Below are 17,976 nucleotides of genomic sequence, written 5' to 3' on the forward strand. Positions count from 1 at the left end.
TGTTTAAAGAAAAAAAAACAGAAATAATTAAAAAATTGCAAAAAGCATCCGATAGGGACTACAAAATTCTATATACTTGCGGTAGGTCTAAACCGCTATTAAATCGGTTGAGCCGTTTTCGAGTTTCGGCCGGTACCGATTTTGAAAACATGGTTTCGAGAAAAAAGCTTTTAAAGTTTTACAACAGGTTTACACTACAATAAAACTGATTTTTTTCAACTTACATGAAATCATCTATTCCAGGCCCATAAAGTGAATCCTCCTTAGCCAAATTTTCGTCCTCCAATTGACTTCTGGCAAGTCGGCGATGAATTCTGGCCTCCCGAGTCGCGTGTTGCGCGCGAATGTCTGCTTGGCTGAATCGGCGAGTGTCACTTGAAGCTGTGAATTGCGCTGCATTTCGCCCAGTTTTTATCCCCATTGTCTTCATTATTTTTAATAAAGATGTGGCTCCTTCGTTGAATAGACAAACTGCTATATATGTTGCTGTTTCAACGATGCGAGCACTGCTGTTCGTAATTTTTGGGGCTATTCTCCAAATTAAATTATTATAACTTTCGTTAGTATTTTGGGTAAACCCGCCGAGACAACGTTTTAGCAACGTTTCATTAGACAGGTCTTTATAGATAGGGTGAATCGCATTCAAAACCTCTTCAGATAAGGTTTTGAAACTTTGCTCGTACCTGTTTAAAGTGCCGTTGGCTTTTGCCTGTTGCCACTCACACCACGATTTGAAGCCTTCGGGACAAAGTTGGTGTTGCGGATCTTTTGTTGTCGAACTGTAATGATGGAATGTAGCCCAGATGACGTCTCGCATTTTTTCCACCGAATCATAATTTCGACGAATTGCAAGACCGTAATATACGCTGAGCTTGTCAATCATCTTCGCAGTTAACTTGTTTTGGCCACCAATACCTTTATTTTCTTTTTTACATTTTCGGAGTCGCGCGCCCATTCGTTTTTGCACGTGTCCAATGCATTCCTTTTTATTTATAATCACAATCTCCATACAGTTTAGAATCAATGATACCTTTATAGGTTTTTGAATCGCCATCGCCAATGTAGTCCGTATATTTAACTCCATACAGGTTTTCGGATCTCTGAAACATCTCTTTGATGGCATCCACTTCCATTTTGCCAGATGAACCGTGATGATTCATGTGGCAGACTTGTTCGTGTTCAATTTTCCACTCATTGTACTCTTCAGTATCTTGTTTTTTGCCCCAAACTTCGCATGCTTTACAATAAGCGGACTTGATGTTAACATCCAGAACTTTTTTTGAATGAATACCGATTAGAGAGCAAACGCCGAACGCAGAAGTAAATCCGCGCTTTTGCCATGTCCCATCCCCAGAAACCGCCAACTCCGTAACAATATCCACTTCTTGTTCCAAACTCGTCCTCAGCTGTTCTTCTTTTACCGCGTCTCTCATAAGTAATTCAGCAACGGCCTTAGACGCTATATGAATGTTTTTCTGAATTTCATTATGCGACTTTTCGGCGACAGGAGGCGGTAAATCCATCAATCCGCAAAATTTTTTCTCTCCGTTTGCTCCTTGGCCTATGCAGCGCATAGCAAAAGTAAAACGACGATTGATTTCAAATGCCGAACCGATTTGCGGACAAGAAGGAATAAGTGTCGGCTCGCAAAGTTCACAAGTTAACATTATCTTGAAGCCAAGACCTCGACTGCTTTCCGAATAGAATTTAACGTTGCCCCCACATTCTTTACACTTTATAAACTGCGAAATTTCAGTAAAAACGGAGTAAAAATTCAAAATTCGATAACCGATACTTTCATCTTCGGCCACTGGCACGTCGGAACGATTCTCCAATTTTTTCGCAGCATTTAAAGTGGTGTCTTTTTCTTTTTCCATATCCCATCGATTGATTGGAAAACTCCGTTTACGCTTCGTATCTTTACGATACTCATTGATACAATGAGCTTTTCGGGAACCTTTCGATTTGCGCATCGCGAAGAACAAAATAACACTCAAACAAAACCTAGCAATACGCACAACACAGCTGACACCGACTGAATATAGCCTAAAAACTATTATAACCTCTACTATTACAGCGTCATCTGTTGAGAGAAAAATGAACTCATAATCTGCAAATTAGACTACATTTGAAATAGGTTAAAAGGAAACGATTTTACAGGGGGCCGCCTTTCTACCTGCGCGCCGCTCCACAAAGGGCTACCGCATGCCTGTGTATCGCGCAGTACAAAGCGCTGTATCCTCTATAGTTGTTCGCATTTCAAAAAACGGCTTTAGGGTTTCATTCTTAAGACATTAAACATTCAAAATATGCAACAACAAAAAATCGATTTTTCCAACCCGAGAAAGGTATATGCCCCCTTAAGGTAAGAATATAAATAATAAAAAATACATATGTACATTTATATATATATAATATATATAATTTTATTCATTAGCTTTTATTTATTATTTATTAACTTTTACAAAATTTATTAATGAGTAGTGATACTATGCGGGTTCTAAGCCATGGTCCTCTGAGGGGGGGTGAGGGGTAAGGGGAAACCGGCGCGGGGGGGGTATGACGTCACGGGGGGGATGACGTCACGGGGGTATGACGTCACGGAGGGGTATGACGTCACGGGGGTATGACATCACGGGGGTGGGAATGACGTTACGCGGGGGTGACCGCGGCGGAACCGTTGGTGCGGGGTCCGCGGAGAGGGAGAGGGGGACCGCGGCGGAACGGTAGGCGCGGGGTCCGCGGAGAGGGAGAGGGGGACCGCGGCGGAACAGTAGGCGCGGGAGCCGCGGAGAGGGGGAGGGGAACCGCGGCGGAACGATAGGCGCGGGGGCCGCGGGGAAGAGGCAACGCGAAGGTACGATGCCGCGAGTAGGTGTGACAGAGATAGCGCGAGGCGGTGCGAGAGAGAGAGCATACGCGAGGCGGTGCGAGAGAGAGAGCATATGCCAGGCGGTGCGAGAAGGATAGCGCGAGGCGATCACAGGCACGAGGGAGAAGGATAGCGTCCGCATTGGTGTTGGAAAAGGATGACGTTCGCGGGAGAAAGAGATAAAGAGAGATAGCGCGAGGCATGCATGTACCGATGAGATAGCGCGAGGCATGCATGTACCGATGAGATAGCGCGAGGCATGCATGTAGAAAAAGGAAAGAGGATGACGTTCGCGGGAGAAAGAGATAAAGAGAGATTCCGCGAGGCATGCATGTACCGATGAGATAGCGCGAGGTATGCATGTAGGAAAAGGAAAGAAGGTGCAGAAATAATTGATACTTTAATAATAATAATAATAATAATAAGTTTATTTAATAATTGTGTGTATATTACAATGTGTGTGTGTGTGTATGTGTGTGTGTGTTAAAATAAAAATAAAAATAATAATAATAAAAATAATAATAATAAAAAAAAATATATATATATATATATATATATATATATATAGGCGCTCCTTCTGAAACAGAAAAACATTATATTAATATAAATTTAATTTTTAATATTTAATATTTTTTAAAATAGATACTTACATTATCCTCCTGGAGCCGCAAGCTCTTCCTCCCAATCCTCCTCCCAATCCTCCTCCACCTCTTCCTCCAAATTTTCTTCCTCATCCGACACCTCTGCCTCTTCCTCTTCCTCCGGCTCTTAATTCTCCTCTTCTTCATACGGCTCCAAGCCGAAAAGAGGCCGTAAATAAAAGATGTCCTCATATTGTGTTGGGTGCACGCATGCACACTCGCGGGCTTCGCGAGTGTCACCCCACAAGCTTGCGTGCGCCCAACGCAAATTTCCTCTCATCCACCGCATGTATCGGCGGTGGATGACATCAATTTGCACGAACTGAAATATATTATTAATTAATACATATCACACATAATGTCGCACACACATGCCAAAACACTGAACACTACTTACCAGATTAAGACGAAACATTTTTATTCGTCGTTCTTTTACTTAAATTTTTCGTCACTCACTTCTGACTGTCAAACACTTTGTGACGAACATAACGGGATAGACATTGTCTCAAACATTTTAGAGTAGGAGATGTATCACTTACGAAGAACGCTTACTCTCAGCTCTTGATAAGAAAACAAAAGTTAGCATGTTTCCACGAGCAAATATCTAAAGTCTTTTAAATATGAATACTATATTATAATATGTAAACCACTATCGAACGGCTTTGAACGACTATCGAACGGCTTTGAACGACTATTGAACGGCTATCGAACAGCTATCGAACGGCAATCGAATGACTATAAACGACTATTGAACGACTATTGAACGGCTAACGAACGACAATTAAACGACAAAACAATTATTTATACACCATTCAAATATTTAAAGTCTATGTGCATGTACTGAAATGTAACATCCGTAGCCTGGTAAGGTGGCTGACGCCGCTATCTAACGTCATGTACTGAAATTTAATACTCGCATACTGGGATAAAAAAGAGGAAAAGGGAAGAATAAAAGAGAATAAAATATATTTTAACAATAGTTTATTCTAAATAATGTTTGGGTGAATATTTATGATGATTCGTCCATCAATTAAATATTTTAAATACATTTTGTAAAGCGCAATTTTTCAAATGTTTTTCACAGCGCATAGTATTAGTAACATCTAGCTTATTTAACGAAGTGATATCTTCATAGTCCGCATCCAAGGTTTCAATAATAACGTCGTTTCTCGCATCATCGTCAAGTATATCGACCAACCATTCCCGTTTTTCGCATCCTTTAACGTACACGATAGGAGATGCTCCATCTTCCTCTTCCGTCGCGCCCATCACAGCTCTCGTAATCAAACGCCTAGCGAAGCTGAATGGAACGTTTCCATTCTCCCATTGAAGTCCATGGTGATGTCCGATTAGCCATGAAGCTTGACATCTCTCAGATTTTGTAAACGCACGCCATGGTACGGGACTTGCAAAAAAGTAATGAGAGAGAACAGATCCATTTCTCAATATCGCTACTTCCTTCACGACAAAGTTTCTCCCGATAATGAATCCCTGCAGATCCACAAACGTTGGCGCGATCATGCTGATAATATTACCGTACGATTGCAAGAACGATGTACGACTGTTGTCGATCGTCAAAATCTCAATCTTTATATATTTTGACATTGGAGGGGATATTTGCTGATTTAGGTAATTTTACGAACTACGTTGGTCAATGGGCAATATTCGACAACGCGATCGTGTAAGATGAGAGAATAGGCGGTAGTATTTGTCGGTATATCCTCCTTGCACTCAAACTCTAATCTCACGTCCACGGTGGAATTTTTGACAGATTCATTTTGTCGCGAGCAATCGATAACCGCGAGAGGACCGCAATGTAGAAATTTTGAAATGTTTAATAGCACATCATGATTATCACATCCGTAATAAGATTTGCGAAAACGAGAGTACATATCGAACAAAAGGGCGAATCTATTTTTATCGAAATCTAAATTCAAATCATCGTAGGGATAAAATCCCGAGTTTAGATAGAGTTTAACGTTGGTCAATTTGCAGTCGTCGAATGTAGTAATATCTTTTGACACAGCATTTTTTCTACCAGTCTGCAGCGCAAAGATCACGTATCGTGGCTTCTCCAGCTGAGAGGCGGCTTTCACGGTCCACGAATGCTTGGTCGTATTATGCAATAGAAAAAATTCGTATAGATCCCAAGAGCGAAAACTGATATTCAAGTATCGCCCGCTTTCCAACGCGCGCAGCAAGGATAGTTTATTGACCTCGCTCAATATTACATGTGGCATACGCCATTGTATCTTGAATAATTCGATATCAGCTTCAGCCGAAGCATGTCCAAATATGCAATTGTCGTTGCGCGAACGTATCAGAATTAATTCGTGATGAGCGTTGATCACAATTTGCTTATAATCTTCGCAAAAACCCAATAGTATATTTAGCGGCACGCAAAAATTGAAGTAAGATTCAACAGCATTATGTGACATATTCCACGCAGCATTCCCCAAGATTTTACCTTTCTCGGTTGTTAGAGAGATATAGTTTTTAATCGTGGAAGTTATTCCAACGTTTCTGTTGCGGTCAATTTCCACACCGTCGAGTTCATATCGAAGTTCATCAAACATAAACGCGACACGATTGTTTCCCATACCACTCTTCCCTCTTCAGCTACTTTACGCACCATCAACTTTCCTTCGACGTATAGAAAACTTTCACATGGTAACGTGTACAAATCTTGATGTTGTATCGGTATCCGTATCTCGTCGCTATATCCAAGCGTTGTGTTGGCGTATGGATTGTACGTATGAGTCTCAATCTTGATGATACGGTCGTCAAAGATCGGCTCACCTCCGATATTCAAGATGTCAATCATATTAAATATTTCGTACGACGAATCCCAATGATTTTAAAAACTCGCGATTTAACGCGCTCAGCTTCTTTTTAGCGTAACCAGATATCTGATTATTGTCACCCGATACAGCAGTCACTCGCCTTCTCGCAAAAATATTGTCCCTCGCAAAGATATTGTCTCTCGCGTGCTCCGTGTTTCCATTCAACACAAGCATTTCATTTATCAAATGCTTTATTTTTGCCGCCGTCGTATATGCAATCTTACGGTAATTTCCTCTCCTCGAAAATCGAGCAAATGTCCTTCTTGATCAACAATGCGTATCGTTAAATCAGTAATGCTCCGTGCGACGATCGGTAGATAAATGATCTGTGCAGGCGTTTCCGATATTTTATATCCTGGCGGCACGCTCGGTGAAAATTCATGTATCGTGTGTACGCGCTTGTCATTGCTGTACGCGCCAGTGGTTACGCTGCATTCTATACGAATAATATTTACGCTAATAATATTTATTGGTACATCCGATTCGTGCCATTTCCGAGGCTGTAATATACGATTCGACGAGAATCCCAACAACGATCCAACGTTGCCCAGTTTACTAAAATATATTCTATAGACACATTTGATTTCACTTCTTAGCGTATTATGATTAGCGCAAAGCGTTATTGGATATTCATCGTGTTCTTCGCCATCAACAATATCATTGGAATCAACTACGCGTCGATGTCATAAAATTGCATGTCGGAGATATTCGTTTATAGCGTGTAATTCGTACGATCCCTCGGGAATCGTAATTTCCTTATCGTCGTTATCAAAATAAAACTTATTATTCCAAGAATTCACGTTTGATATCGTATGATACGTTTCAAAGTCCGTTAAACCAAGCTCGTAATCGCCATCGTTTAAATCTATAGCCGGAAAGTAGCTTACAGCAAGAGCGCTACTCTTGCCGGTCAACGTAAGTGTGAGCGACATGCTGGAAAACTGTCAAACCAATACTGAGCCGCGACGGTAAATTGTCAATCTTTAAATTCATATCGATCATCGACCGTTTGAAGAAATCGAAGACACAATTGTCCACAAATACTTTGATTATAATTTTGATAGGCTGTGTGATTGTATTCTATATTTGCAACATTCTGTCCAAAATATCGCATAATTCCTTGGGCGGTCGCAGATTTCCAAAACTATCGAAATATACTACACGATCTCCCCTCTTTGCATACGCAACCCAATGAGTACCGGAACCATCGACGTCATCCAAATTGACAATTTGGCTCTCATTTCGTCGTACACCGTTTATCGGTAAATTATTGCGTATGAAAACACCTCTAAAAAATTGTATACGCATACGTCTTGCAAGCTGTTCCAATTGTACATTGGTTGTTACACCGGCAGGCATTTTTATTTTGACATTTTTTTTTCTTGACTGCTGTTGAGAACCCTCGTCCACGCTTGTATGGAGCGAGATAAAGTCCGTGACCTTCCATGGCGCGATTATGACGTTGCATTTCTTCGAGCTGACGTTGCGTCGTCTTGCTATCGTTCACCACCTTCGCGATTCCCGCTGCTCCGCTAGCCAACGAACCGAGAACTCCCAATAATGGTAAAATACCACCGCGCTTCGCTATAGAAAGTATTCGTTTTTTCACAGTCTTTTTCTTCATCGATGATTTTTTTGTTTTCAGCCCCATACCGAATTTTGTCTTTGCCTTCATAGCCGCCCAAACAGCTGTAACGGCTGCTCTTTCGCCAAGAGTCGAATCTCTCGCGGTAATACGCGTTCGCGCTTTCGTGGCAAGTATATTATCCGCAACGTGTCGTTGACCGAGATCGTTGCTTCGGGAATAAGCTATGTCGTGCTCGCGACACGCGGCATCCAATGGATTGATACCTCGATCGCCTCTAGCCAATCGTGTTTCTAAATGAGTTCCCGGTCCGCAAAACTGGTAGCCTGGAATATGTAATTCGATAGGAAGTGCGTTTATCGCACGATTTAACAAACCGCTACCTCTTATAATTTTTGCTGACATTTGTCACAATTTTTTATTAACGGTGTTGGACCGTCGAAATGTGTTTGCTGCCACGACAAATTATAATGTCGCGTGCATCGACGATACTGTTGAACCTCTGAGTCAGCTTTTATATGTTCGGGAAGCTTGTCCCACGTAGCTACCAAAGTCTCGCAGTAAAACAATCTTGGAGATAATCTGTAACTGCTCGGTTGTAAGCTCGAGAATATCGCTGTCAACCGATAGAAGAAGAAACATTTTTGAGACTGAGCGGTTTCGATTCGGTGCACCTCTATAAATAGGGCCCCGATGACTCATTTTCCAAAATATGATTTGAGATTCGCGAGAGCAAACATGCGGTTCGCGCGACAAGCGACGATAATCAAAGTGATAAATTTTGACGATAAAACACGAGTAATGTCCGAGAAAGAAATACGCAAGCATGGAAACATGCTGCTGACTACTATACGCGGTATCATTTGCGGTCCTTCGAATTGCGGTAAGACTAACGTGTTGATAAGTTTGATAGAAAGTCCACACGGTATACATTTCGAGAATGTGTACGTATACTCGAAATCCCTTCAGCAACCGAAATATCGATACTTGGAAATTTGCTATTATCGATCGATGAAATTGGTTATTTTACATTCTCTAATAAAGTGACATAATTCCACCGAGCGAGGCGCTTCCGAATTCCATTTTTATCTTTGACGACGTGGTGTGCGATAAACAAGATACGATAAGAGAATACTTTGCAATGGGTCGACACTCGAGCGTCGACTGTTTCTATCTTTGTCAAACGTATGCCAAGATACCCAAGCATCTTACGGGACAATGCAAATTTACTGATTTGATTTAAACAAGATGGTACAAACTTGAAACATGTATACAACGATCATGTAAATACTGACATGTCTTACGGCGATTTTCGCGCATTCTGTCAGAAATGTTGGCAACACAAGTATGGATTTGTAGTGATTGATAAAGACAGTTTACAGACTAATGGAAGATATCGAAAAGGATTTAACAATTTTGCAATACCCTAAAGTGGTTAGTCGCTATCGATACATCGATCAAACAACGTCTAAAAATTTTCGTCCGAGCGCAACATGACGACGACGATTGACAGTGACGATCATGAGAAGATTGCGAGAGATATTGTAAAAACGAGCGAATCAATCCGCAAAAAATATTGTTCTTTAAAAACCGGTCAAATGGAGGAAGACGTCGCATTTGGAGAGGCACTTTAAACCAATTATCAAACCTCTAAAACAACTTGTCGGAAATACAATCAATGTGGAATCTAATGAAGCGAAAATCGAACCATCGAGTATGCTCGAAGACAAGCATCTGAAAAAAGAGTCTGGAACAAAGCGAACAAGGTCAAATATATCATTGAACGGTTCGCTAATAACTTCTACTCCAAATCAATCGAAACGTAAGCAAATGAAACAATTATCGAATGTGGTTACTTCTACTCCGATAAAAGATGTACAATCGAATCAAATATTGCACGAAAGATCGTCTCCGTATGTGGAAGAAGTTTTCGAGACCACGCCTGAAACGCTTGTAACATCGGTTCAACATCTGCTACAAACGTCCGAGGGTCAAAATAAATTGCGCACACATCTGGGTCCACTAGGGCAAAAATATGTTGGAGCTATTTTGAGTCAAGATAAAAATAACAGTATGGATTATGTTTACAGTGTTAAATTTTGCAACAAAGGAATGATGCTTGGTGATCAAATTTTTGATGTGGATAAAGATGACAATATAATTATCGGTGGAATAAGATACGTGGGAACACCAGGTCTCTATGAGTTGATTTTCAAGAGAATACCCGACGGTGATGTATACAATGACGATGATAAAATTAAATACAAAAATATATTACTGGCGACAAATGCGCCTAGACGTGGCAATGATATGCGTAATTCAGTGTTAAGTAACAAGGGATACAAGTATAAAAATATAATAGCGCCATTAATCTCTATTAAAAATATAATAGCGCCTGGAAAAAAAGCTGGAAGAGGTATAAACATACCGCGCGCTATGACGTTAAACGATAATAAGATCGATTACGTGCATTGGAATGATCCCAACGAGTTAGTAGATCGCTTGCGATTGCTGGAAGCTTCGCGTCAAGCCGGCAACAATGCCCACGACAATGAAATATTATCAATTATCGAAGAACTTTACGAAGCTGGCCTTATTATAAATTAATCTATGCGTCGGCGAAACGAGACAGTCTGTCATTATTGTTTGTATCGAAATGTCGATTAATAAATTTGGATTATCGTTGGGAACACCCAACAACTCATACTATCAATGGAATGGATTACTAAGAAATTACGTGCGCGATAACGCTCTGTGTCAGACAGCCTCCGGCTTTGACGCAAGGTCGCGCAAGATACGACGCGTAGCGCAACCGGAAGATGATACTGGTGTAGCAAACAAACAGTACGTGGAAATACGTGTCAAGCTTTTGGAGGAGAGACAGGAAGAACTTGAGAAAAAAATAATCACGCTCGAGACGAATGTGCAAACGCTGCAAATAATGATGGATGAGATGCAGAAAATGCTTCGGTATGCAACTCACGCGCAGACTACATCTAATTCAGCGCAGGAAAAGAAAGATATATAAAGAATATATGTGGAGGAATTATCTCATTATTGCAAATTATGCCTCGATCAAATATGTCGCAAAAGACCTCTGAAAAACAGTTGCTCGTGGAAGAATTGCATGCTCTAGCGAGAAAAAATTTCCCACGTAGACGTGTCATTGTACGCGGATACGACGATCTGTGGCAGGCGGACGTGGTCGAGATGCGTCCATATGCACGATTCAACAAAGGCTACAACTACATACTCACAGTTATCGATGTGTTGGGCAAGTATGCGTGGGCTGTACCGCTCAAGAGCAAGAATGGAAACGAGACGGCTGATGCTATCGCAAAGATAATTCGAGACGATGGAAGAAGTCCGAAAAATTTTCAAACCGACAGAGGAAAAGAATTTTACAACGCAAATGTACAGAAACTCGTGAGGAAACACAGCATTAATCATTATTCGACGTACTCTATCATGAAAGCCTCGGTCGTGGAACGATTCAACCGAACGTTAAAGAGCAATATGTGGAAAATGTTTACGTTTAATGGAAATTACAAGTGGATCGACGCGTTATCCCGGCTCGTTAGAGAGTACAATGCGCGAAAACATCGCCATATCGGCATGAGACCTATCGATGTTACCCCCGCGATCGCCGATAAACTTTTAAATACGGTATACAACAACGTAAAGATTGCGGCACCGGCAAGATTCAAAGTAAGCGATCCGGTACGCGTGAGTAAATTCAAGACCATCTTTGACAAAGGTTACACACCAAATTGGTCGACCGAAGTGTTTAAGATCGTTAAAGTGCAGAAAACTAATCTCGTGACCTATGCACTCAAAGATTCGCGCGGAAATCCCGTCGCCGGCGGATTTTTCGAATACGAGTTACAACGCGTTGCCAATCCTGAAATACATCTCGTGGAAAAGGTAATACGCAAAAAGGGTGACGAGGTTTATGTGAAATGGCTGGGATTTGATGCAACACACAATTCTTGGATACATTAAAATAATATATTATAAATATGTTAACAATAATACATAATATTAAAGATATTTTACAAATATATAAACAAAATTAATATACATATAATTTTAATTTACAATAAATATACGTAATTTTTATTTACAATAAATATACATGATTTTTATTTACAACAGTATTTTGTAATGTCCCCACGATAGCGTGTCGGTGGTTTGAGGTACGATATACCACTTGTCATCGTACGGACTTAGAGCAATTTTTGTCTCGCGAATAGTGTATACTTCGTGTAATTTAGATCTTATACAAGACTGCTGACGCGTCATTTCAATCACTTTGTTCAAACACCGCGTGTAATCGTTGAACGTTATCGTTCTCGCGACGACGTTACTCTTGACACCTTTTACCTTTTTCGTGTCTTTCTTACCATCTACTCGCAACGCGTACATTTTTGCCCTAAGCCCGACGAATTCGGTCATGATGGCGCCATTATTTTCATCCTTCATTAAACCCGGTATCTTTTTATTCGCGAGCGGTATACCGTACACATTGTCCACCGCATAATCGCTGGTATCGAATCTGTCGACGTTGCGCTTTATATTCTCATATACATCTTCACACTCGATGTGATATATGAGACTGTCGGTGTCGGTGTACATGACTTTACATTTCTCTCGATACATAGGTATCATATAATCGTGGTGAAACTCGTACAAACATATCTTGGATATATCGAGTTTACACATACCCACGTAGATTGGTTTGTGGGTATTTAGAGGCGTGTTCGCCTTCAGAAGATGGCGCGAGGGATAGGTCGAGCGTACAGAGGTGAAGTCAATCACGAGACTTCTTTTCTAATTGTCAATGATAAAATATATTTATAGTATATGTACAGTTATTTAGTTTGTGGTGGCCCTGAAAAGGGCCGTTTACGGGTTAACGCGGTGTGCGGTCCCGCCAAGTGATACGCAGCTCGGCTTGGGAGTGGTGCACTAGGACACAGTATAATTGGACACGGTGCAAATGGACACGTTACAAATGGACACGAGATTTTGCACACGGTTTAATTGGACACAGTGCATTTGGACACAGTAATTTTGGATACAGTAGCTTTTGGACACATAAGAAAATACGCATCGTTTACTTGGACACCGCTCAATTGGACACTGTTCATTTGGACACCGTTCGTTTGGACACAGAAAGATGCGCACTGTTCATTTGGACACCGTTCGTTTGGACACCGTTATTTGCCCACCGTTCGTTTGGACACCGTTCATTTGCCCACCGTTCGTTTGGACACCGTTCATTTGCCCACTGTTCGTTTGGACACCGTTCATTTGCCCATCGTTCGTTTGGACACCGTTCATTTGCCCACCGTTCGTTTGGACACCGTTCGTTTGGACACCAAAATTTGATTTAAATTATACGACGTAATCCACACCAAATTTTTGTTTTAAATAAGAAATAGGTTTGGGTTAGGTTATATCTTCTGGAAGTGAAGCCCCCCCGCAAGGGGGGGCGGAACCCACTGTATCCATGCATGACATCCAAATATGCGAAAGGCTAAACAAAGTGCTAAAAGCAATGTAAAATTAATGACATCAGTATCAGAGATATAAAAGTATGAATATATTTTATTTTGACAGATATTATAACCTTCAAATGTATCTCCTTTTCACGATTTCATATTTTACATAGATTTACCAGTATAAAGTGTTATAAGAATACTGATTATATTTTCCCAAAATGATTTTTATTTCTCTCCATCTGTTACATATTCAAACAAACAGTGCGCATGTTTCTGTGTACAAATGAACGGTGTCCAAACGAACGGTGGGCAAATGAACGGTGTCCAAACGAACAGTGGGCAAATGAACGGTGTCCAAACGAACAGTGGGCAAATGAACGGTGTCCAAACGAACGGTGGGCAAATGAACGGTGTCCAAACGAACGGTGGGCAAATAACGGTGTCCAAACGAACGGTGTCCAAATGAACGGTGCGCATCTTTCTGTGTCCAAACGAACGGTGTCCAAATGAACAGTGTCCAATTGAGCGGTGTCCAAGTAAACGATGCGTATTTTCTTATGTGTCCAAAACCTACTGTATCCAAAATTACTGTGTCCAATTGAACCGTGTGCACAATCTCGTGTCCATTTGTAACGTGTCCATTTGCACCGTGTCCAATTGTACTGTGTCCAAGTGAAGGCCACTCGCTCGGCTTTGGTTATGTGGAGGGAACCGATGCGCAGTAGCTCGGGCGAGGATGGAAGAGCTGGTGTAGTCCTGGGGGGCGTATAGCCAGGCTCTTCCCGGTCCGTCCCTGTCTGCGTAGCCGTCTCCTGGGTGTTGGTCTCCCAGTCACTGTCGGATTGAGTACCGCTGTCCGCTACTTCCTGTGAGGGGTACTGAGTGCCGCGATGGATGCGTATTGCCGGTTGCGACTGTGTCCAATTGTCTCGATGGTGAAGTGGAGAGGCCGCTAGCGGTGATAGTAGCGGTGGCGGCAGGCCCCACGGCGTCGATGGTGACGTGTATCGCCGTACCCGGATGTCCCACTGACTCAGGAAAAAGCGTGGCGGTCGGGTGAATTCCACGGGCGCCAGCTCTATCGGGTGTAGCGTCCACTCCCTGAAGCTCGTACACGTATGGTTGCCTGTAAGTCCTGGTGTCTTTTCTCCCCAACTGAAGGGCTGCCGACTAGTCCCGGGTGAAGTGGGAGGCAGCTGTGGTCGAGGAAGATTCAGGTCCTGTGGTAATACAGGAGGCAGCGTAGGCTGTCGCTATGCCAAAAGAATTCGTGAGCTCGGACTGACTAACGGGCAGGAGGTCCTCTCCACAGTCAGAGCGGGCTGCGAATTGAAGGCTTCTCGCCGTGCGCCGTCTTATAAGCCCCACTCACTGGATTTCACTTGCTGGCGCCGACTCCCGCTCGTGGCCGCCTCACGGTAAGCCTTCGTGGCTCGCGCGGTGCTCGCGCGCGGGTTTCACGTGCTCCGCGCGTGAGAATTCGTTCGCGCGTCTACCGGGTAGTTCGTGCGTAATTGTGGTGGTTTCTCGAGCCGCCACAGGTTTATTAAATTTCACCTCGAGATTGCGCAATTCAACGGCGATCAGATTCTCCGAAAACACGCTTCTACTATGAAAATTTGGTTTTGCGATCATCGCCTCTGCGCCATATCTTCCATCCCAATGTGTCACGAGCTTAATATTAACGTGATTGCGCACATTTTCCATCGTTTTGCCAAATATTGCATTATTCATTAATTCATATAAATTTTTTTCAAAATCATTTTTCGCGAGTGTTCGGAATTGTGTATTAAGTTTGATATAACTGCGAAGCCATGGAGATTGCGAAAACTGTAATATTCGATGTATTTTTGTAACGCGAAGTCCGTGTCGCGTGCATTGCTGCGGTAATGTATTACGTAACGTTTCTTATCGTATAAGGTTGCGAGCAGCTTATCCTGCCGCTTACCAGGTGGTTTGTCGCGTGTCGGGCAAAACGGTAGGTCAGTGTGCGCATCGTGAAAACGTTGCCGATACTCGAGATCGACTTCAAGGATGTAGCCTATAGGCGAATCGAGCGCGATCGATGATGTATCAAAATCGGTTACGTCGTCGACCCATCGAAAATCTGCATAGGGCAAGGGTTGACACATTGCCCATTCGTACAAATTATTTACATCAAAGTACGTGAGATACGTTGAAGGTTTCGATGGATCGTACGACTGCATATACTTGTTATTAGCATGTGCGTATCTGTTGGAACATTGACTCAAACCACCGCGTATTCCGCGTTCGATAAATAAAACCATGTCGATATCCGTAAGCAATTCGAATGTAATATTTGTATGTTGCAACATGGCGTCCCACGTATATCCGGGAAGAGTGTAGTAATACGCGGGGTCGAGCCCATAACTTTTAATAGAACTCTCGCGGAAATTTTCAAAAATGTCTGCTAATAACAAGACATCAATTTTGAGATACAAGTCGCTATATTCGCCCAGCGTTCGAATGGAGAACCGCTCCCACACATTCTCGGCGTGCGCGTAATTGCTCTCGGATATCGTTCAAGGAACTGTAAAATGATTCGCGCGGTGGTAAACACGTATCTTGCAACCTATCGACGCAGTCAATATATTCGTACGGAAAGACGCCCTTCCGTGTTAATAAATTGAAATTGTCATTCGATAAATTTTGAAATTCAGATTTTAAAATTGTGAGTTTGTCTTTATTCAAGAATGATGCCAATTTATCGAGACTAACTGTGAGAAATTTATACGAATCGATAAAACGCAATTTAATATGATGTTTTGATTGCTCTACGGTAAGTTTAACATTTTTCGTAAATGATATATATTTTTCCTTTGTTATCGGAAGTAATTCGATTCCCCCTTCGAACGCTGTAGCTATTTCCTTGATAATAAAGTGCGCGTCGTAACCGGATAAATTATGAAAAACTATTGGAATGCAAAAAGAATCTTTATAATTTAGATTACAATTTGAATGCGCGGGACCTCTGTATCGCCCGGTCAGATGGCAATGATCGCGTACGCGTGTATCGTCTTGTACAAATGGTTTCTCGCAAATGTGACATTGTGTCGCGCTATGAAAATTTTCCCATTCATCAGATGTTAAATTTACCATGGGGACATTAGCTGATAAAATACTTTTTACACGCAGTGCTAAATTTTTAAGTTCTTCGACGAACCATGATATGCAATCGATATCGCGACGAGAATAATACGCGAATAACGAATCATCGTACGAACAATGTACATAATATGCTAAGCTAAATACTTTGTGATGTTGGTAGTTTCTCTCTTCCTCTGTCTTCTCTAAAACGCACTCCAGATCGGCGTACACGACGAAAGGAAGCCGCTCCTTCCGATTATAATTGTTGAACGTGAGCCACTTGTCCTTATCGCTCGGTAATCGGATAGCGCACTCGTTCATCTCTCGACAGTCCACCATATGTGATTGTAACTTGTCGTTCGAGCCAAAGTAGTGCAAACATCTGTAAAAGAAATAATTTTTAATTTTTGTTCAAAGATTTCTGTAATATAATTTATTAAATATATACGTACCGATCGCAGATATATTGTCTTCGTTTGCCACAACTCAATTGCGAGCTCACGAGGCGGGATAGATTCTTGATCCACGCGAAATGTCCAACGTTGTTGTCTTCCACGTACAACAGGTTGATGTGTTTGTCTTTTTTCAGCTCACTCAGACGTATTGGGACAATGTTCTTTTCCTCGATACTATATACATTGATTGAGATATCGTTGAGAAGCTCGAATTTTTTAATTTGATTCACAGTCACTGGAAACTCAATGTCCTGGAGATTCAGCACTGTCGTGTAATGCTGGTACGAAGATTCCCGATAAATATGATCTTCAGCTGGATATAGAGCGGCGACCACAGACCACGCGAAACACGCATTGTCATTAGATTGCACGTTGATTACCGCTCTCTTCATCGTTATTTCTCGCGGTAATTTTATGTGGCATCCCGCGCGCATAGGATTATATTTATTTATATTTACATTTAAATCGAGTATTCGCGATAATGCCCACCCGTTATCGCGTTCCTGAAATTCTTCGAGCGATGCTAGAGTGGGCTCGACAACGCGCCGCTCGTACCATTCGCGTAAATCGGATGTGCGAAAGAGTTCATAGTTTCTCGTATTGATACTTTTATTTGCGCGTTTATCACAAATTCACCATTGAACACTGTATTAATTTTCACATTAAAGTGTTTTTTCAGCACGGTTTGCGCGTGTTCGAGCACAATGTCTTTAGCATTCTCGAAAAATTGACGAGGCTCGATGTGATTATGATTTATAACCGCACCAGTCAATATGCAGCTCTCGAACGCCATATCGATCTCTCGCCAAATCAATCCGTGTTGCCGCGTGCTGCATCCTGCACCCGCGTGTACAAAACGCGTGCGTAACGAGTGCTTCAATCCCTCGAGTCTTGCGATTCGGGCAATCAGCGATTGTCGAATCCCAATCGATAATCGTGGACGTTTGATTCGACTTTGCTCTTCTAAT

General features: G+C 42.0%; 2 protein-coding genes across 6 annotated transcripts in view; one reads left to right on the forward strand and one right to left on the reverse strand.

The window, feature by feature from the left end:
• Positions 1–17,976, forward strand: part of Cow (Proteoglycan Cow) — a 759,293-nt gene that overhangs the window by 486,489 nt on the left and 254,828 nt on the right. The gene's annotated exons all lie outside the window — the stretch shown is intronic.
• LOC138936428 (uncharacterized) lies at positions 221–17,400 on the reverse strand. Its single transcript, XM_070301851.1, has 4 exons — positions 17,239–17,400; positions 14,109–14,698; positions 1,080–2,004; positions 221–1,003 (listed from the first exon to the last, which is right to left on the reverse strand). The coding sequence occupies exons 1-4, from the start codon at positions 17,398–17,400 to the stop codon at positions 221–223; spliced, it is 2,460 nt and encodes an 819-aa protein (XP_070157952.1).

The sequence above is a fragment of the Polyergus mexicanus genome, unplaced genomic scaffold (genome assembly GCF_030449975.1).
Source record: "Polyergus mexicanus isolate NDT 795.1 unplaced genomic scaffold, iyPolMexi1.0 SCAF_9, whole genome shotgun sequence".
Classification (NCBI taxonomy): Eukaryota; Metazoa; Arthropoda; class Insecta; order Hymenoptera; family Formicidae; genus Polyergus; species Polyergus mexicanus.

Excerpts from the sequence above, each read along its gene's own strand:
- LOC138936428 (XM_070301851.1), bottom strand. The coding sequence starts at position 17,400 with ATGAAGAGAGCGGTAATCAACGTGCAATCTAATGACAATGCGTGTTTC. Across the intron at positions 14,699-17,238 it reads ACATTGAGTTTCCAGTGACT|CGACAGCCTACGCTGCCTCC; the intron begins GTGAATCAAATT and ends CTTTTGGCATAG. Across the intron at positions 2,005-14,108 it reads GTGGCCTTCACTTGGACACA|GTTTTGTTTGAGTGTTATTT; the intron begins GTACAATTGGAC and ends GCGTATTGCTAG.